This window comes from Ceratotherium simum, chromosome 23, assembly GCF_057802395.1.
Source record: "Ceratotherium simum simum isolate JZ-2026a chromosome 23, ASM5780239v1, whole genome shotgun sequence".
NCBI classification, from domain to species: Eukaryota; Metazoa; Chordata; class Mammalia; order Perissodactyla; family Rhinocerotidae; genus Ceratotherium; species Ceratotherium simum.
Window position 1 is genome coordinate 445,595 of NC_141922.1, and position 20,633 is coordinate 466,227.

Genomic DNA, 20,633 nt, shown 5'->3' on the forward strand with positions numbered 1-20,633 from the left:
AGGCAGGCAGCCCCCCACCCATTGAGCCCCTAAGCCTCTGCTTTCCCATCTGTGAATGGGGCTGTCAGGTGAAGAACTGTGCAGGTAGAGTGTCAGGCGTTCCTCCTGTGGCTCAGAGCCCTTCTTGAGCCAGGCTCCTACACACAGGGAGGCTGGACACCTGGCCTGGATGCACTTAGTGGGCCCCAGGTAGCTCCCAGGACCTCAGGCTGCAGCTGGAGCCAAAGCAGAGGCCCAGCCTAGCGTGTCCTTGCTGGGCAGCACTAGGTGCAAGCATCGGTCAGGCTCTTGGAGCCTGCATGCACCTTCTGTCCAAGTTGTGTGCCGGGAGCTCTGTGCCCTAAGACTTGGTGTGGGCCGATGTCCTAGTTCTCACCTCCTGACCCCTGACCTTTCACTCTAGTCTCCTATATGAAGTCAGGGCTGAGGGGCTGCTCTGGCATCTGCTTGGAGCTGGCAGTGGCCAGAGAGCCTCCCAGTGTCGGACTCCTCATGTTCATCCCAAACCTTACTGAGGAAGACATGTCCAGGGGACTGGTGATCTTGGGCAACCAGCATCCCCCAGGCCGGGCCACCTTAGTGCCCCTCCAGGCTGGAGAGCTCGGAACAGCGTTTCTGTCCATGACTTCTAACACGAGAGGACACAAGACAGATGGGAAGAGGCAGCCTGGGTAGGTGGGAGGTGGAGAGTGAGCATCAAGAACCTGCCCCCCAGACGGAGGGCATGGGAGTCCCCAAGAGCGCTAGGTGAGAAGGGGATGTTAACTGAGTGATAGGCCTTGTGCAGTTACGCTTAGGCCATTAGGCAGTTGGGAAAGGGGCTTGGGGCAACCCCCACTCTTCCCAGCATCATGGGATGGGAGGCCTGTAGCACACAGCCCTTCTCAGGCCCGGTCCTGCCTCCGCAGGGCATCACTCTGCCTGAGATTCCATGTGGGGATCTTTGTTGGGGAAAGTGGGGTGCAGCGACAGGGAAGGGGAGGCATTGTTGAGGACCGAGGGAGACATTTGTGTTTCTTGTCGAACTTTGCGTCTGGGGGTTTCCACATCTTCACGGGGCTGCCCTTCCCATCTGCTTCCCAACCTCGAAGTTCAGTGAACCAGCAGCAGCAAAGCAGCAGCAGCATGGGGCTGGCACCCGGAGTGAGGAGGGCCACATGAGCACCCGTGGGTGCAGCTTCCCCAGCGTCTTTCCACCTGGGGCGACAGCAGCTCGAGAAGCCGATGAAATGCACGTGTGGTTTCCTCCCGCCACCAGGCCCGTGCTGGCCCCCACAACCCTTGGTCTCGGGAGCAGGGAGGGTACCTCCTGGAGATCGAGCCTTCAGGGTAAAGGTTGGAAGAAGGGCCTCTCTGGGTTTCTGCCCCAGCCATTCGAGAGGATGATGCAGGCATGCCTTTATGAGGCAAGTGGAGTAAGATGGGGAGCAAAGCTGGAAGCTCAGGCCTGGCCTCCATCCATGCCAGGGTTGCCCAGCAAAGGTTGCTTTCCTGCCTCCCCTGCCAGCAGGTTACCTGCCTGCCCACCCCACCCCACCCCGCCCGCCTGGCCTTGCTCTTCCAGCAGCCTTGGGCCAGCAGGGAGGCCACCCCTCTCACCTGACTGGGTCATGTGGGGCTCCCAACCCCCCCCTCACAGTCCCTCTATCCTCCCCAGTCCGAGGACCTCGGCACCTGCGCCCAGTTTGAGAGTAGCCGGCAGACCCGCAGCGTGATGCCCAGTGCCAGCTGTGTGTTCCCTACCTTCACGCTGCGCAAGCCGTCCTCAGAGACCGACATTGAGAACTGGGCCTCCAAGCACTTCAACAAGCACACGCAGGGCCTCTTCCGGCGGAGGGTGTCCATCGCCAACATGCTGGCCTGGAGCAGCGAATCCATCAAGAAGCCCATGATCGTGACCAGCGACCGCCACGTGAAGAAGGAGGCCTGCGAGATCTTCAAACTGATCCAGATGTACATGGGTGACCGACGCGCCAAGGCAGACCCACTGCATGTGGCCCTGGAGATCGCCACCAAGGGTTGGAGCGTGCAGGGCCTGCGGGACGAGCTCTACATCCAGCTGTGCCGGCAGACCACTGAGAACTTCCGCCTTGAGAGCCTGGCCCGTGGCTGGGAGCTCATGGCCATCTGCCTGGCCTTCTTCCCGCCCACACCCAAGTTCCACTCCTACCTGGAGGGCTACATCTATCGGCACATGGACCCCGTCAATGACACCAAAGGTAAGGCCCACCACATAGAACCCCTTGGCACCCCGGGTTCTGCCACCAGCTCAGGTAAGGGCTGTGGCGAGAACTTCCTGGCCTGCGCTGGGCGGCACCGCAGGGGCAGCAGGTACGTGGGGGCTGATGCAGCACTTCAAGCAGACACGTATGTCTTCTGAGGGCCACGTTCTGGGTTTCCCCTGGGACATGGGGTCCTTGGGGAGCCCTTACCTCGGCACCAAAGCCCCAAGAAGAGCCGCAGGCAGTCCTGACACAGGGTCCCCAGCCACAGCCAACAGGAAGGTGGCCTGAACAAGGACACATGGCATCCATGTCTTGGCCAGCCAGTGTCCACTCTGCTCTGAGGCCACTGTGGCCATTCGCCCTGCCCACTGAGGGCAGAAGCAAAGAGGCCAAGGGCAGGGAGGCCACAGTCAGCCCGTATGTGCTTATTGCATTTGCTTTCAGCCGTCCTGAGGCCTGGAGGAGTGACTGCCCCAGCCAGCCTCAGGCCATCTGTTGTGGGTGGCGAAGAGACTGTGGGGTCCTGGAGGAGGGCTCCTGAGAGCAGGAAGGAGCATGGTGACCACAGTGTGCATTGCCCAGCACCAGGTCTGGCAAGACCAGCAGGCCATTGGGGTGCTGCAAGCTGAGCTGGCCCTGAGCTGCCCCAAGCAGTCCGAGATTGGGACCAGCACAGGTAGCCACCTGCTACGGCTGCCTAAGGCCAATTGCAGGGCCAGATTCTGCCTGAGGCTCCTGAAGGCCATGTATCAAGTCTGTCTGGGCCCAGGCCCGGCCTGCTGGGAGGAAGACTAGGGACCGTGGTCCTGCCAGCCAGGCGGTGCCCCTGCAGCTGACCCGGCAGCTGGGCAGAGTCCTAGGCTGGGCAGGGTGAGCGTGGGGATAGGGCCATAGGCAGCACTAGGCTGTCCACCACCCTGACAGTTGTGGGTGTCCACAGGGCACAGCCACAGAAGCAGCATCTGGACAAACACATGCACAAATGCACACGCACGCACATGCTCACACACTCCCACACGCCCTCCAGGTCAGACGTGCCGTAGACTGCTCTGCAGGAGTGACTCTCCACCCTGGTCTGGCCAGGACCTTGCCCCAGCCCAGGTGTGGGGGGCAGGGCGTGTGTACACAGTGACGGGGGCTGTGGCTGTGCAGCAGTTGTGGGCCCCAGGGAAGATGCGTCAGCCATTTGGGGGGATGTCATGGAAGCCATGAGATTTTTGCCCAGGCATGCAGTTTTGAAGCAGGATCACTGGACACAGCAGATGGCTCCTCCCACGTGTAGACGCGCGGCCTGGCAGTGGCCTGGGTCTGCCTCGTTCTTCTTGGGCCTTTCCAGGAGCAGGTGGGCCCCCGTTGGCTTCATGGTTCACCTCATCCTCTTCCAAAAAGGCCTCGAAATGTCACTGCCTTGAGCTGGAGGCTTGGAAGTGTGTGCCCACTGCTCAGTCCGCGAGGGCCCAGGGAGTGCTTGCGGAGTGAAAAGGTGAGTGAGCAGTGAATACACAGAGGCTGGAGGCTCGCAGGGCTGTTCCCGCCGGGCATCTGGGGCTTCCACAGGGAGCTTGGGCTTCAGGCCCCATCCAGTAACCAGCAGGTTACTCCCCTTGCCACAGAGGTTTGTGGCACCTTCGTCCTGGGAGCTTGGCTAGCATGTAGGAGGGAAGAGGGGGTCAGCCTGGGCAGCCATGGCTTTGAGATCCCTTCCCCCGCCCCTTGAATGAGGCCAGGTGGTCTCAGAGGGCCGTATGGTCTGCGCCCACAGAGGGACACAGGGTCTACATGGTCCAGCCAGCAGGGGCCTGCATCTAGGCTGTGGGGTCTGGTCTTACATCTGTGGCATGGGGCCGCCCTCCAGCCAGAACCCCGTCCCCAGCCCCAAGAGCCGCTCCTGGGTGGGCATCTGCCACAGGCCCTGTTCGGCACTGAGCCCAGAGGAGAGGCCTCGTGCTCCCTCCCACTGGCCCCTGTCAAGAACGTAGGTGCTGGCCTGGTGGTGGCGGTCCTCATCGCCAACTCCCTGAATGATGGCATCACTCTTTACAGGAGCTTCCTCCAGCTGGGCGCAGGCCTGAGCGTGGGCCTGAGCGGGCTGGCAGCTGGCTTTGCCATCGGCATTGTGGGGGACGCCAGAGTGCGGGGCACTGCCCAGAAGCCTCGGCTATTCGTGGGCATGATCCTCATCCTCATCTTCGCTGAGGTCCTTGGCCTCTATGGTCTCATCGTGGCCCTCATCCTTTCCACAAAGTAGCTCTTCTCTGAGCCCACCAGCTACAGAATATGATGTAAAGACCACTCCCTCCTCATTCCAGAACGAACAGCCTGACACACACGCACGGGGCAGCTGCCCCCCAGTAGTTGGTCTTGTAAATGCACAGTGTCCTAGTGCCCATCATCCGTTGCCCCTGGCCTTGCCCCTGCCCGCCCTGTGCCATGGACATCTGGACCCACTCATCACCCACCCAGGCCCCTGACCAGTGAGGATGCAGGCCCCTGGCCGCCCCCACCCACCTGCTCTAGAGTGCTCTGTGTATAAGAATGAATTAGAGTTGTCATTTTCTTCACTGGATGTTTATTTATAAAGATTTGACCTGTTATGCGTCTGTGGAGCAGCCCTCTGTCTCCCAACTATATAGTAATCTTAGGTAGAATGTTGCCTTGTGGGGTCACCGTTTGCTGAGACCTCTTGGACAGAACCACCCTCCTCCAGCCGTGGCTGCCTGGGCCGCGTGCTGGGCCTGCCGGAGCCTGGTGCTGAGCCGTGCCCAATAAAGTTCTCAGATGTGACTGGAAAAAAAAAAAAAAAAAAGAACATAGGTGCTCACTGTTGATCAGGAAGGCAGGCTCCATCAGCCTAAGAGAGTGTAGCCTGCGCTCAGGAAAAGGAAACTACGGCCTGTTCCAGGAATGCCAGTGAGGGCAGAGCTGAGGCTCACCCTCAATCACGCTGCCTGCCTCAGCTTCAGAGCCTGATTCATCTGCCAGCATGTGTATGACATCTGTGTGGTCACAACCCCAAGGGACCAAGGCGCCATGCAGTGAACCCCGGTTCACATGCCCCCTGCCCCCAGCTTAGCCTCGTCTCACACATGGGCACACTTTGGTGCCAGCCACCAGCAGGAGGGTTTTACAGCTGTCTCCTGGGACCTCGGCGCAAACATTGCAGGGGTGCTTGGCAGTGGACACAACAGACTGCAGCTCGCCTGTCTGCTCTGCAAAGGAGCCCTTTGAAGGCTGCAGACCCTGAGGCATTTCATTCACTGCTCGTGCATTCATGCATCCAACAAGACTTAGTGGCTTCCAGGTAAAGAAGGCAGGTTGAACACATGCATTTACTTGGACTCCACCTTGAACTCCTGCTAAAAGAACAGTGAAGGAATTTTTAAGAGGGAAAAAAAAAACTCACAAGGGAATGTGAAATGGTACCACCACTGTGGAAAACAGTCTGGAAGCTTCTCAAAAAATTAAACATACAATTACCATAGGATCCAGCAATTCCACTTCTGGGTGTATACCCAAAAGAACTGAAAGCAGAAACATGAACAGATATTTGTACATCCCTGTTCATAGCAGCATTATTCACAATAGCCAAGAGGTGGAAACAGCCTAAGTGTTCATCGATGGATGAACAGATAAACAAAATACATATGATGGAATGTTATTCAGCCTAAAGAAGGAAGGAAATTCTGACACATGCTATAACATGGATGAATCTTGAGGACATTATGCTAAGTGAAATAAGCCAGTCACAAAGAGACAAATACTACATGATTCCACTCATTTGAGGTCCCTAGAGTAGTCAAATTCATAGAGACAGAAAATAGAATGGTGGTTGCCATGGGTTAGGGGAGGGAGAAATGGAGAGTTGTTGTTTAATGCATAGTTTCCATTTGGGAAGATGAAACAGTTCTGGAGATGGATGGTGGTAATGGTTGCACAACAATATGGATGTAATTAATGCCACTGAACTGTGAACATAAAAATGATTGGGCCGGCCCTGTGGCTTAGCGGTTAAGTGCATGCGCTCCGCTACTGGCGGCCCGGGTTCGGATCCAAGGCGCACACCGACACACCGCTTCTCCGGCCATGCTGAGGCCGCGTCCCACATACAGCAACTAGAAGGATGTGCAACTGTGACATACAACTATCTACTGGGGCTTTGGAGGGGAAAAAAAAGGAGGATTGGCAATAGATGTTAGCTCAGGGCCGGTCTTCCTCAGCAAAAAGAGGAGGATTAGCATGGATGTTAGCTCAGGGCTGATCTTCCTCACCAAAAAATAAATAAATAAATAAATAAATAAATAAATAAATATTAAAAATGATTAAAATGGTAAATTTATTTTTTCTTTTTTGTGAGGAAGATCAGCCCTGAGCTAACATCTATTGCCAATCCTCCTCCTTTTTTTCCCTTTTTCTCCCCAAAGCCCCAGTAGATAGTTATATGTCACAGTTGCACATCCTTCTAGTTGCTGTATGTGGGACGTGGCCTCAGCATGGCCGGAGAAGCGGTGTGTCGGTGCATGCCCGGGATCCGAACCTGGGCCACCAGCAGCGGAGCGTGCGCACTTAACCGCTGAGCCACAGGGCCGGCCCCCAAAATGGTAAATTTTATGTATATTTTATCACAATGAAAAAAATAAAACCCACAAGGACAAAGAGAATGGAAGGGGAAGAACAGCGATGTTTGGGAAGCTGAAAAGCACGTGGACAAGTATCAGGAACCTGACTTGGCAGACCAAGAAGGGTGCATTCCAAGCAGACGGTGGGAAAACGAAGAAGCTGAAGCAGGTAGTGAACCCTTAAAAGTTCAGTCATGGCTGGAGCCAGCTGCCTCTGGCAATGGTTTGGAAAGGGGGTGACCTTAAAGCTGAAAACAGAAGGGCTAGCTGAAAGTCTGTTTAAGAAACGAAGCAGCTACAGTGGAGGAGGTGAGGGCATAGGTTCTGGACCCAGAGCATCTGGACTCAAATCCCAGCTACATTTTCAAGATAGGCCATATTCTAAGCTATAAAACAAGTCTCAATAAATGTTAAAGAATGTAAATCATAGAAAGTGTGTTCTCTAACCACAACAGAATTAAATTAGCAATCAGTAACACAAAGATATCTGGAAAATCCCTCAGTATTTGGAAACTAAAGAACATCCTACTGAATAACCCATGAGTCAAATAAAAATCAAAAGGGAAATTAGAAAGTACTTTGAAAGGAAAGAAAATGAAAACAAAACATATTAAAATTTGTGGGATGCAGCCAAAGCAGTTCTCAGAGGGAAATTTATAGCACCAAAATGCCTGTATTAGAAAATAAGATCTCAAATCAATGACCTCAGCTTCTACTTGAAGAAACTTAAAAATAAATAAATAAATAAGTTATATCAAAATAAGCAGAAGAAAGGAAATAATGAAGATTATAGAAGAAATCAATAAAAGAACAGAAAAACAAATAGAAAATCAGTGAAACATAAAGCTGATTCTTTGAGAAGATCAATAAAATTAATAAACCTCCAGCCAGTCTGATCAGGACAAAAAGAGAGAAGACATAAATTACCAATATTAAGAATGAGAGATGATATCACTACAGATTCAACAGATGTTAAAATATTAATAAGGAAATATTATGAACAACTTTATGCCAGTAAATTTGAAAATTTAGAGGAATGGACAAATTCCATGAAAGACACAAACTACCAAAGATTACTCAATAAGAAACAGAAAACCAGAAAAGTCATATATCTATTAAAGAAATTGAATTGGTACTTAAAAACCTTCCCAAAAAGGAAAATTCCAGGCCCAAATGGCTTCACTCGTGAATTTTACCAAACATTTCATTGTTTGTGTAGCAATTTTTTACAAACTCATCCACAAAACTGAAGTGGAGGGAGTATTTCCCAATTCACTCTGTACCAAAATTAGAAAAGGACATTACAAAAAAGAACAGCACAGACAGTATCACTCATGAACACAGAAAAATTAACAGTATTTTAGCAAATTGAATCCAATATATTAAAAAGGATAATGCATCTTTTTTTTTTTTATTATTCATTTTTTCCCCCCAAAGCCCCAGTAGACAGTTGTATGTCGTAGGTTCACATCATTCTAGTTGCTGTACGTGGGACTCGGCCTCAGGTTGGACGGAGATGTGGTGCCTCGGGGCGCGCCCGGGATCCGAACCCGGGCCACCAGCATCAGAGCGCGCGCACTCAACCGCCAAGCCATGGAGCCGGCCCGGATAATGCATCTTGAATAAGTGGGGTTTATCTGAGGAATGAAAGGTTGATTTAACATTAAAACATCAATGTAATTTGCCATATCAAAAGAAAACCCACATGATCATCTCAAAAGCATTTGACAAAAGCCAACATTCCATTCCTAAGAAAAACTCTAAACAAACTAGGAATAGAAGGGAACCTCTTCAGCCTGATGAAAGGCATCTATAAAAAGATGTACCCAAAAGAATGAACAGCAGGCACTCAGATACTTATACACCAGTATTCACAGCAGCATTATTCACAGGAGCTGGAAAGTGGAGACAACCCCGGTGTCCATCCACAGAGGGATGGATAAACAAAATGCGGTCCTCCCATACGATGGGATATTTTCAGCCATAGGGAGGAGTGAAGCTCTGATACGTGCTACACCATGGATGAACCTTGAAAAATCATGCTAAGTGAGGGAGGCCAGACAAAAAATGGCAAATATTGTATGATTCAACTTATAGGAAATATCTAAAATAGGCAACTTTATAGAGACAAAAAGTAGATTAGAGGTTACCAGGAGCTAGGGGAGGAGGAATGAGGAGTTATTGCTTAATGGGGACGGGGTTTCTGTTTGTGATGATGAGAGGATTTTGGAAATAGATGTGGTGACAGTTGCACAACATTGTGAAGGTACTTAATGCCCCTGAATTGTACACTTAAAAATAATTAAATGGTGGGGGTCAGTCCCACGGTGTAGCGGTTAACTGCGCACGCTCCACTGCTGGCGGCCCGGGTTCGGATCCCAGGCGCACATTGATGCACCACTTGTCAGGCCATGCTGTGGCAGCATCCCATATGAAGTGGAGGAAGATGGGCACAGATGTTAGCCCAGGGCCAGTCTTTCTCAGCAAAAAGAGGAGGATTGGCGTGGATGTTAGCTCAGGGCTGATCTCCCTCACAAAAAAATGAAATGAGAGATGAAATGAAATGAAAATGAATCTTTATAAAAAAAATAATAATAGGGCCAGCCGCGTGGCTTACCAGTTAAGTGCGCACGCTCCGCTACTGGCGGCCCGGATTCGGATCCCGGGCACGCACCAACGCACTGCTTCTCCGGCCATGCTGAGGCCGCGTCCCACATACAGCAACTAGAAGGATGTGTAACTATGACATACAACTATCTACTGGGGCTTTGGGGGAAAAAAAAGAGGAGGATTGGCAATAGATGTTAGCTCACAGCCGGTCTTCCTCAGCAAAAAAAAAAAAAAAAAGAGGATTAGCATGGATGTTAACTCAGGGCTGATCTTCCTCACAAAAAATAATAATAATAATAATAATAATTAAATGGCTATATCTTTATGTTTATATATTACCACAGTTAAAACCAAAACAGCCTCTAGCCAGCATCATACTTAATGGTAAAAGACTGAATGCTTTCCCCCCAAGATCAGGAACAAGGCAAGGACCTCCAGCCTCAGCGCATCTACTCCACATCATGCTGGAGGGCCTGGCCACTGCCAAGTCATGAAAAAGAACTGAAAGGCATCCAGATTGGAAAGGAAGTGTGCAGTTGTCTTTATTCACAGACAAGATGAAGGTTAGGTAGAGATTTCTTCTATGTAGAAAATCTTATGGGATCTATAAAAATACTATTAGAACTAAGAGAAGTGAGTTTAGCAAGGTTGCAGGATACAAGACCAATATATAAAAATTAATCATGTTTCTATACATTAACAACAAACTATTGGAAATGGGTATTTTTAAAATACCATTTGCAGTAGCATTATAAAATATGATAAACTTAGGGATAAATCTGACAAAATATATATAAGATTTCTACGCCAAAACCTAAGATGTTGCTCAAAGTCAAGAATACCTAAATTAATGGAGAGATATACCGTATTCATGAATCAGAAGACTCAATATTAAGATGTCGCTTCTATCCAAATTGATCTATAGATTCAATCCTAATCAAAATCTTAGTAGGTTTTTTTAATAATTTAGAAATTAACAGGCCAGGCCAGCTCCGTGGCTTAGCGGTTAAGTGCGCACACTCCGCTTCTGGTGGCCCGGGTTCAGATCCCGGACACGCACCAACGCACTGCTTGTCAGGCCATGCTGAGGTGGCATCCCACATACAGCAACTAGAAGGATGTGCAACTAGGACATACAACTATCTACTGGGGCTTTGGGGAGAAAAAGGGAAAAAAAGAAAAAAGAAAAATTAACAGGCTGATTCTAAAATTCATAGAAAAGGCCAAAATACCTTTGAGAAAGAACGGAGTTGGATCAGTGACACTGCCTGACCTCAAGATGCGCTATAAACCTGCAGTGATTGGGGGAAGGTGGTGTTGGCACAAAGAAGCAGAATAGAGAGTCCAAAAACAGACCCAGATGCATATTGTCAGTTAGTTTTCCAGAGACGCAAAGGCAGTTCAGTGAAGAAAGGATAGTGTTTTCCTCAAATGGTGCTGGGTCAGTTGGATATCCAAATGTGAAAAAGATGAGCTTCAACCCATTCTTTATACTATATGCAAAAATTAACTCAAAATGGATCATAAACCAAAATATAAAACCTAAAACTATAAAACTTCTAGAACATAGGAGAAAATCTTTGTCTTCTTGAGTTAGGCAAAGGTTTTTATATGTGACACTAAAAGCACTATCAAAATTAAATCTCCTATTCTTCAAAACTGTTAAGAGAATGAAGAGAAACCAGTTACAGACAAGCAAGGAGAAGGAAGCTAGAGGGATCCATGTGGTGATGGATTAGAGGTGGAGGCATCATTATGGACATATTTGGAGATGCATATACATAGGGGCTAGTATACACATATATCTTCCCTTGCTTTGTCAGCTGAGAGGGCCTGGAAGGAGTGACACCCCAACAGCAGTGAGCACTCCTAACACCCAGGTCTTGGTTTCTAATACCATTTTCCATTAAAAGGAACCAGAGCTCCTTGGAGAATCAGCTGATTCTAGGGCTGGTGTAGGGAATGTACACGTGTAGTGCCGGAAGTGAGGAAGTGCTAGAGAGGGTGAGGGCAGACGACGGAGTTTGTCTCAGCACACGGGAGCCAGCTGAAAGAGCACCGTGTGGCCAAAGCTGGAGCAATGTGCGCAACAAAGTCATGTCGGATCACGACCCGGAGTGTAAATGAATATCTGCAAGTCCGTGCTGACATAAATAAATGACTAGATAGATGGATAGAGATCTCCCGCGCAGAAGAATCACAATAATTCACGCAGATGGTCCACCGTCAGGGGGCTATGCACAGTCACTTCCTTCCAGAGAGTGCAGGATGGAGGAGAACAAAGGGGTCTGCGTCAGCCAGGCTCAGTTATTTTGTGCAGAGTGAGAGGCATGCCCAGATCAGCCCAAGAGGGGAGCCCCGGCACCTTCTCTTGCTCAGCACCTCCTCCAGCACCAGCTCAGGAGCTGAGCCCCCAGAATGCAGCCATTTAGGAAGAAGATGGCTGAGCTGGGGGCTCCTTGGGCCCCCCTCCCCGTGCTTGTATGTCGGTGGAGGGTCATGAGCTGACTGCATCCTGTCCCCACTGCCCAGGGCCTTCCCACCCACCTCCAGCATGAGAAGAGCTGGCTTTCTGGGCAACAGTGCTCAGAAGGGCCCCTGGCACCTCCCCCAGCCACACACGCAACCACACATCTGTATGGTACACACACACCTCCCTGTCCCCAAGAGTATGAGCAGCAAGCGGCTGCTTACAGGATACTCACCCCCACCCCAGCTGGGCATCGGACCAGTGGTCCTGTGAACCCTTGAGGAAGAGGATGTGACAGGGGTGACATCTTCCCAGCTGACTGGGGCAGCCCCCCGCAGGCCCAGGGGCCTCCTTGTGGCCGCCTGGGGACCCATGTGGGCATGTGTTCCTGGCTCTGTGTTCTGTGTCCTCATGGCTCTGTTTGCTCCCCAGTGACACAGCACATGAAAGAGCTCCTGGAAAGGAACACTAAGAAGAAGTCCAAGTTGAGAAAGAAACCCAAGCCTTATGTTGAGGAGCCGGATGGTAGGGCCTCTCCCTGCAGCCCCTGTGCGCTGCGTCTGCACAGCTCTGCTCTCCGGCCTCGGCCGCCTGGCCTCCTCTCTCTAACCGCTTCTGGGCTGGGGTCGGGGGACACTAACCATCAGGGCTGCGGCCTCCTCCTGAGCCAGCTGGAGGCCCGGGGTCACTAACGGGGCTCCTGGGAGAGGCCACACCTGCCCGCCTTTCTCCGTGGAGCTCAGAACAGTTTCCAACTTGCATGCTGGGTTCTCAGTGGGGAGGGGGTTGTGAGGATGGTTGGCCCAGGCCAGCTGGAGGCCACCCAGGTGAGTGTTTGGTGAGGGAGTGCCCCGTGGGCAAGTGCCTGCCCCGCCCCCCCGACCTCCAGTCCGGGCTGCTCCTGGGGCAGGAGGCCGAGCTTCACATTGCTTCCCTGGTGGGGCCCCCAGCACAGCCTGGGGGTTTCCCAACCTCCCCCTCAGCCCCCCATCCCTGCCTCTCTCTGGGCCCTGGCTCAGGACCCCCACCCCCATCCAAGCTCCAGGGAAGCCCTGTTAACCCCAGGCTGTGCCCTCCCTGCTGGGAGATCCAGTTTCCCCATTGCCCACTGCTGTCATGTCAGCTTCCCCTCCTGGCACCAGGGCTTTGGGACCAACTCCTGCCCCACCCCCAGCACTTCCCCCAGTGTTGGTGCCTCCCGTCCCCCACGCTTGCCCACTCCTCTTTCTCTGAGACCACTCAACCTCGGCACCCTTTCCTCTGGGAAGCTCTCTGGCTGCATGCTGTCCTCGGCAGAAGGGGGGCAGCTGCGATCCAGGATTCCCGACCACCCGGGGGCCACTCTCCTCTGGGACAGGAGTGGAAGGAGCTCTGAGCTCCTGCCTGAGCCTGTCCACGAGGGTTGCGTTACAGCAGCAAGGTGGGGCTGGGGCACAGCCAGCAGGCCCCTGTGGCCCCAAGTGGTATTGGGTACAGAGGAGGGAGCTGGACACTGCCCCCCGGGGACCAGCAGGGTCAGTGCCAAGAGGCAGCAGGTTCTGGTCACACCCAACAGCCTTTGAGGCTTATGGCCGGGGCTCAAGGACTCAGGCCCCAGGTGGGCCTGGACCCTGCACAGTGGCACAGAGTGGGAGAGCTGGTCTGTCTGTCCCTCTGTGGGCCGCTGTCTCTCCACCTGTAACACTGGGTACAGGTGCACCATGGCGAGGCCAGAATGGGGCAGTGGGCTCAGAGCAGAGTACCCCCCACTACCATGGGGGTTTCCCTGGGCTGGCCAGGGGCACTGCCTGTCCCCCAGCACTCAGCAGACACCCTACTGTCCTGCCCCAGGAGGCTGTGCCCATGGAGCACCAGGTGCAGAGGTGCCCCAGCTCCCGGGGCTCGGGGCACACACGGCCTCAGTCCTTCGTCTGCCCACAAAAGCTGTGACACCAGCAGCCTCATCTGCTGAGCCCTCACTGGGCCCCACACTCTGAGGTTGGCCCTTTAGGGCACCCCTGAGACAAGTGTTGTCCCTGTCCCCATCCTACAGAAGAGGAAACTAAGGCCTGGAAAGGCTGCCTTGTGGCCACCATCACCAGCTGGAGGCAGCCCCAGGGTCTTCAGATCACAGCCTGTTGAGAGGCCAGATGAGGCCCCAGGAGGCCTCAGGGCATGTCCCTCAGGCCCCGAGACCAGGGATAGGAGGCACTCGCCCCCAGGAGGGGGAAAGTGAGTCCTGGGCTTCTGCCTTGCTGCAAAGCGCTCTCTGGGCTCCTAGTGGTCAGGGTAGGCCTGGGTCCCATTTGCTTAAGCACTGTCCACTCGCCCTAAAACAAGAGGCTGCCCAGAAGGCCACATCGGCCTGTGGCCAGAGATTCCAGGTGCTGTGTCCTGAGCTGGCCGGTAAGAGGCTACAACGGGGATTCTCTGCGAGGGGTCTTTGGCTCCTCGGGGACCTGAAACACATTCTCCAGGGTTTAAACACCTGTGAGAAATATTTGTCTTCATTTGACTACTCTGAGAAAGAACCCCCTTACCAGTTATAATGACAAAACTATTTTGTGATAATTAGAAATGAAGAGGTTTTCATGGACTGAGATCTGTTTGTGTTTTTCATACTGGGGTCCAAGGACATCCACAGAAACTGCTTCCTCTGAAAGAAGACTGGTGTTTGGGTTTGAGACTTGGGTCTAGGGGCTTCCCTCTGGCAGACAGCGGGCAGGCGGGCCCTGCAGGGGCAGAGCCTTGCAGAGAAGGGGCTGGTCTGGAGCCTGGAGGCACCCGTTCAGCCCATCTGCCTGTCCGTCCATTGGTCTGGGGCACCCTGGGCCAGACGGCTCCTCTGGGCTCGGCCTCCCTGTTTGCTCTCTGTATCACTGTTGCATCTCCTTCCCTTCCCTTGCCTGGCCCAGGAAAGATGCGCCACACATTTCAGACCCACCCTGGTGGGGTCTCCTCCCTCCCCTCTCCCCTCTTCCTTCTCCCTTTGGAGAGCTCCCTGGCCAAGGTCCCTGAGGTCCTTGCCCTCGGAATGCTGGCCTGGCCATCCCCCATGACCACCAGCTAGAACTTATGCTGCCAGGGGTGGAGTTTTAGGAAACCCCCTCCATTGAGAAAGAAGACTAGCCCTCTCCTTGCCAGCTTCAGCCCTCAGGCAGAGCCCAAAGGTGGTCCTCCAGCGGCATTGCCCTCCCTGCAACACCCAGGCTCGGGACATGTGGAGTCTCCTCCACACTCGTTCCCTTTCCACCACGGGCCAGGCCCTGGGCCTCCCTCTCTCTGACTCCTGCCCAGGTAGCCCTGACCGAGCAGATGTGGGGCCCTGTGGGCTGAGGCCCACTCCCAGGGCTGCCCAGGGTCCCTGCTGGAGGCAAGGCTGCAGGAGAGCTAGGCCTGCTGTCCAGCCAGCCCCAGGCCCCCTCCTGCAGTGCTGGCCCAGGCAGTGGGCACGAAGCTTCTCCAGGGCTGCTGCATGTGGAAATGACCCTTCTCAGGGTACCCCCAGGTCCCTAGTTGGGAGGCCCTGGGGCCCAGGCCCTGCCCTGTCCTGCCTGTGACTCCTCAGGGGGAACAGGCCTTGTCCTGAGCCTGCCCTTCCTGGTCATGGGGAGGAGTGGGTAGGCTGGCAGAGGGGTTCCTTCCCCAGCCTGGCTCCTCTGGAGGTGAGGGAAGTGCCCCTTGCCTCTACATGTGGGCTTCTACTCTAAAGGACAGCCTGGGAGAATGAGGACCCACGGCCCTGGACAAGGGGTGGGCAGGAGCCTGGCCAGGCCAGCCCAGGCCCCCGGGACTCATGGGAGCTGCCTCTCCTCACCCCTCTTGCTGCTTCCTCTCTTAGTCCCTGGCTGGCCTGCAGCCCCTGCCCACCCCAAGCCGACTGGCACCCATTCTTTTCCAGGAGTGGCGATAAGCACATATGCCAAGTATTGTTACCACAAGCTGCAGAAGGCGGCCCTGACCGGGGCCAAGAAGGTACGAGCTTCTCCCGGGACAGCCGGGGCGGGGTGGGCAGGCTATATCGGTGACTCCTAGACAGGTCCAAAGGGAGTTGAGGACCCTTGGACAGGCAGCTCTCACATCCTGAAGAACGGCCCTGCTCTCTCGAACCCAGCCTGCACATTCGGGTGCGAGGGGGTGCCGGCTTGTGGTGTGGGGGTGCTGCGAGGAGCCCACCTAGATAGATGGCCAGGGAAGGCCTCGGGCAGGGTCTGTACCCCCAGTTCTAGAGCCAGTGCAGGAAAAGAGGTGTGTGGTTGGACCAGGGCATCGGGTCGCCGGCCCAAGTGCAGGTGGGGTGTGCTGTGACAGTGACACCAGCTGCCCCAGGCCTGCCGCTGTCGGTCTGGCGTGGTGAGGTGCAGAGGGCAGGCACGGTCCACGGGCAGGCCGGGAGGCCCTCGCCTTCTGGAAGGCTGCCTTTGGACCCAGAGGAGGCTCAGCCTTGGACTGCAACGCAGACTCAGAAGACCACGGTGTGCCCCCTTGCTCACAGTGGGCTGTCCACCTGGCTGTGGAGATCCGAGGGCCCAGACCCGTCACAGGGCTCCTCTCGGTTCTGGCAGCCAGGGCTGGGCACCACCCCACAGACAGGCGAGCCCGTTCCAGGGTGGGCAGGCAGGGCAGGTGGTCCCAGCAGTGCCCTCCACTAGTTGCTTCCCTGACCCACAGCCGGCTGCTGGGACCTCTTACCATCTGGCAGAGCTTGGCAGCCACAGCCCTTCCCACAGCCTGCACTCTGTGGCCACTCTACAGGACAGAGGCCTCAGTCACACCACACAGCTGGACCTTGTTACCTGGCCTTGTCGGGAGGCGTGTGCCTTGGGCATCCTCCCCGGCCCAGTGCAGCACCCACGGCCCACCCTCTTCCTCCCTTTCAGCATCCCACCCCCACCCAGGAAGCCCCCTAGACCTTCCTGTGCCTGACCCTTCCCCACCTCTGTTGAAAGCAGCTGTGCCCTCACTGTTCCAGAGCCTGGCCACCCCTCCCCACTTTCTCCCCCCACTAATGCATTGCTCCAGCCCTGCCACAGACTTCCAGAAGCCACTGCCTGCACCCACCACCACAGGGTGGTCTCACATGGCTCAGATCCACCAGCCTGGCCGCTCTTGTGGCCCCATGCAGTTCCCAGACTGGCCTGTCCAGGAGTCACTCCCACCTTCCTCCTGCATGACCAACGGGGCCGCTTGAAGCTTCGGGATGCTCTAGGTGGCCCAGCAGAAGGCGCCCCTGGTGACTTGGGGTCAGGACGTTGGGGGAACCCTCAGCTCTGGCTGGGCAGAAGCCTGGAGTTCACAAAGATGAGAGGACAAGGGGAGAGGAGGGGTGGCCAAGCCAGGGCAGCCCTAGGAGGAATGCAGGGGAGGAAGGGCTAGGAGCAGGGCGGCTGGGCCACACAGGGACAGAGCTGGGCTGTCTTTGCAGGGGCTGAAGAAGCCCAACGTGGAGGAGATCCGGCATGCCAAGAATGCCGTGTTCAGCCCGTCCATGTTTGGCAGTGCACTGCAGGAGGTCATGAGCATGCAGAAGGAGCGCTACCCTGACCGGCAGCTGCCCTGGGTACAGACACGGCTGTCTGAGGAGGTGCTAGCCCTCAACGGTGACCAGACGGAAGGCATCTTCAGGTGCCCTGCGACCTGGGCCCTGGGTGTGGGTCCTTGAGTGTCTCCACCATGTGTCTCAGGCAGGCAGGGGCCACTGGACACCAGGCCCACTGGGCCTACCTCCGTGCCCCAGCCTTGGGCAGCAGGGCCAGGAGACTTGTGCCCCAGCCTCAGAGAAGCCTGAGAGGCCAGCATGCAGGCAGGAGGGGCACTCTGGAACAAACAGAAGGGCCAGGCCACTGTTCAGCCAGGAAAGGCAGGGCCTTAGGAGACAGTCAGCAAGTTCGTCACCTGAACTGCAGTATGTCTGAAGCCAGGCAGGAGGGCCAGCGAGGGACAATGCCCCTGCAGAAATGGCCACCAGGGGCCCAGAGGGCACTTGGACACCAGTCCCAGGCGGGGCTTGAGACGTGAGCCTGGAGAGAGACAGCATGCCCCAGCAAACGGTCCTCACCTGGGAATGGGGATGACAGCCCCTGCCCCAGGGGCATGGCACATGGCCAGTCACTTGCAGTCATGACCCACCTACCCAGGCTCTAGAAGCACAGCTGGGGAAACTGAGGCTTCTGGGTTTAGGTCTCAGTGGCCCTACGGAGGAAAGCATCTGCATGGGGGTGGCCAGCAGAGGGACAAGGGGTGGTGGCCTGGGTCCATGGGGCAGGGTCCCCAAGCCACACCTCCCTCCCTGGTGAGAAAGAGGCCAGTTGGGTGGAGAGGGGCCAAGTGGTCCTGATCTCTGACATTGGGCAAGCCAAACTCCTCCTCCCTGAGACCTGCTCTGTGCTCTGCAGAGTCCCTGGGGACATTGACGAGGTGAACGCTCTGAAGCTACAGGTGGACCAGTGGAAAGTGCCTACAGGCCTGGAGGACCCCCATGTCCCTGGTGAGCCCCTAACCCCCTAGGCAGCAGGAGCAGGCCTGGTCCAGGCTGCTCAGACAGTTCAGCTTCCCCTCCCCCCAGTGATGCCATGGCTCCCAGTCCATTCCCAGCACAGACATCCCTCCAGCCTTGCCTGCTCCCAGCAGCTGCACAGACCTCCTCACACACAATGCCCAGGCCTCCAAGATGAGCCCAGGCCCTCAGGTTTTGGCTGGCGCAGCCCACCTAGGCCAGGTGGACCCTTTCCGGTCTGGTCCCCTCCTGGTCACAACCCCTCTCACGCCCTCGGTCGCTGGTCAGGCTGGGCCCCCACCACACCGGGCTCCACCCAAGGGTGCCTGCCCAGCAGGTGGCTGAGCCGCCACGCTGTGCCCACAGCGTCGCTGCTGAAGCTGTGGTACCGGGAGCTGGAGGAGCCTCTGATCCCGCACGAGTTCTACGAGCAGTGCATCGCGCACTACGAGAGCCCCGAGGCCGCCGTGGCCGTGGTGCACGCGCTGCCCCGCATCAACCGCCTGGTGCTCTGCTACCTCATCCGCTTCCTCCAGGTGCGCCCCCGCGCCCCCACCCACGTCTGGACGCGCCCTGTGCCCCGCCCCCGCCTGGCCCCACCCCGAACCCGCCCCACGCCCCGCCCGGGCCCACCAGCCGCTACCCCGCAGGTGTTCGTGCAGCCCGCCAACGTGGCCATCACCAAGATGGACGTCAGCAACCTGGCCATGGTGATGGCGCCCAACTGCCTGCGCTGCCGATCGGACGACCCGCGCGTAATCTTCGAGAACACTCGCAAGGAGATGTCCTTCCTTCGCGTGCTCATCCAGCACCTGGACACCAGCTTCATGGAGGGCGTGCTATAGCACGTGGGCACCGAAGGACCTAGGGTGGGGACAGAGCCGAAGCTCGGGTGCACCCGGGCAGGGGACACGCCGGGAGGGGGGAGGGGACGCCCCAGTCGCGGAGGTAGCATGCCAGGCTCCGCCCATGCCCGCCCCAGCCCTGGAACCCCCATTTCCCCACCCAGGCCCTCGGCGTGAGGGCGCAGCCAGGGCAGAGGAGCTACAGGAAGGGCGCCTCTGGCCCTCCACCTCTTAGCCAGTTCCGTGGGCACCGCCCCGCCCACTGCCGGCCGCGGGTGAGCCCCGAGAAAGTGCCTTCTGTTTCCTGGAGCCAAGTGACACTGCCCCTCCGGGGCCAGCCCCAGAGCACACGCGGCTCCTGCCGGGGTGAGCTGCCTTGCTGGAGCTCCTGCGCTCAGCCTGGTCCTGGCCTGGGCCCTGCCTGGCTGCCCCTCTCCCCTCTTCTGCTCTCTTCATTCTTCTCGGCCGCCTGGCCTGCAGCTTCTGCCCTCCCCAGCCCCTGGCCCCCCCGCCGCCTCCTGCCACCTGTGGCCTCCAGCTTGGTACAGGAGTTGGGGGTTCTAGGGCACTGGGCTATCCACCACTAGAGCCTGGCCCAGAGCCCACAAGCTTTCCCTGGGTGGGGAGGGGCCCCCAAACCAAAGTCCGCTGGGGTGGGGGTCAGGGTTGGGCAGGCGTTCTTGGGGCAGGGTGGGGGAGGGGCGAGAATATTTTTTCTTCGTGTAACTATAAATTCAGAATCTATCCTGCACCCCAACCCGTCTGTGTATAGAGATATAAATAGAGCGAAAGATATAAGAACTAAATTTGCTAATGGCATAGTTTTAACCCAAATGTTATCTCTGAGCCGTCCTCGCCCATTCTCTGTGCAGAGCAAGTTGATATCATTCCTTCATTTTCTTCTCCACTTTCTTGGCTTCTGACCAAAAACCAAACCTGCCCCACCCCATCCGGGACCTGCAGCAGATGAGAGGGAAGGACCCCCGAGCTGGGGGACTAGAGGGGCGCCCACGACCGCCCGTCCTCGAGGCCAGAGCTGGTGGGGAGGTACCTAGACTCAGTTTGTACATTTTCCATTTTGGAATTTTGAGTTCCCATTGTAAAACTTAATTTCTCCCCAGTTTTTATATATATATATTTTTTAGAGTTGAGTTTTTATTTATTATTAAAAGCAAGCCCAGCCCTGCCGAGGCCCGAGTGTCCCCTGGGGTAGCGTCCTCGGTCGAGTGGTCTCGCGGCCTGGGCGGGGGAGGGCCGGCCACAGACTCGCGCTCTGACGCATGGACTCGAGAGATGACAACACTTTGAATAAAGTACATATGGAGTACTTTGTACTTCCGAGCCATGGTCGCCGCCTGTCGCTTCCCGCTCCTTCTGGTCGCTGCGGGCATC

The 20,633-nt window shown here is 55.6% G+C and overlaps 1 protein-coding gene across 8 annotated transcripts in view; it reads left to right on the top strand.

The window, feature by feature from the left end:
• The window catches only part of ARHGAP39 (Rho GTPase activating protein 39), a 152,630-nt gene extending 132,707 nt beyond the window's left edge, over positions 1–19,923 (top strand). For 5 of the 8 annotated variants that reach the window (XM_087447136.1, XM_087447143.1, XM_087447137.1 and 2 more), the window contains 7 exons: positions 1,658–2,219; positions 12,354–12,446; positions 15,802–15,875; positions 17,326–17,525; positions 18,296–18,387; positions 18,763–18,932; positions 19,047–19,922. In XM_087447136.1, the coding sequence (XP_087303262.1) occupies positions 1,658–2,219; positions 12,354–12,446; positions 15,802–15,875; positions 17,326–17,525; positions 18,296–18,387; positions 18,763–18,932; positions 19,047–19,241 (1,386 nt within the window). In that variant the 3' untranslated portion in view covers positions 19,242–19,922. Of the gene's footprint in view, positions 1–1,657; positions 2,220–12,353; positions 12,447–15,801; positions 15,876–17,325; positions 17,526–18,295; positions 18,388–18,762; positions 18,933–19,046 lie in introns of all 8 variants that reach the window. The other 3 variants (XM_087447138.1, XM_087447141.1, XM_087447142.1) reach the window with 2 other exon arrangements.
• The last annotated feature ends 710 nt before the right edge of the window (positions 19,924–20,633 follow it).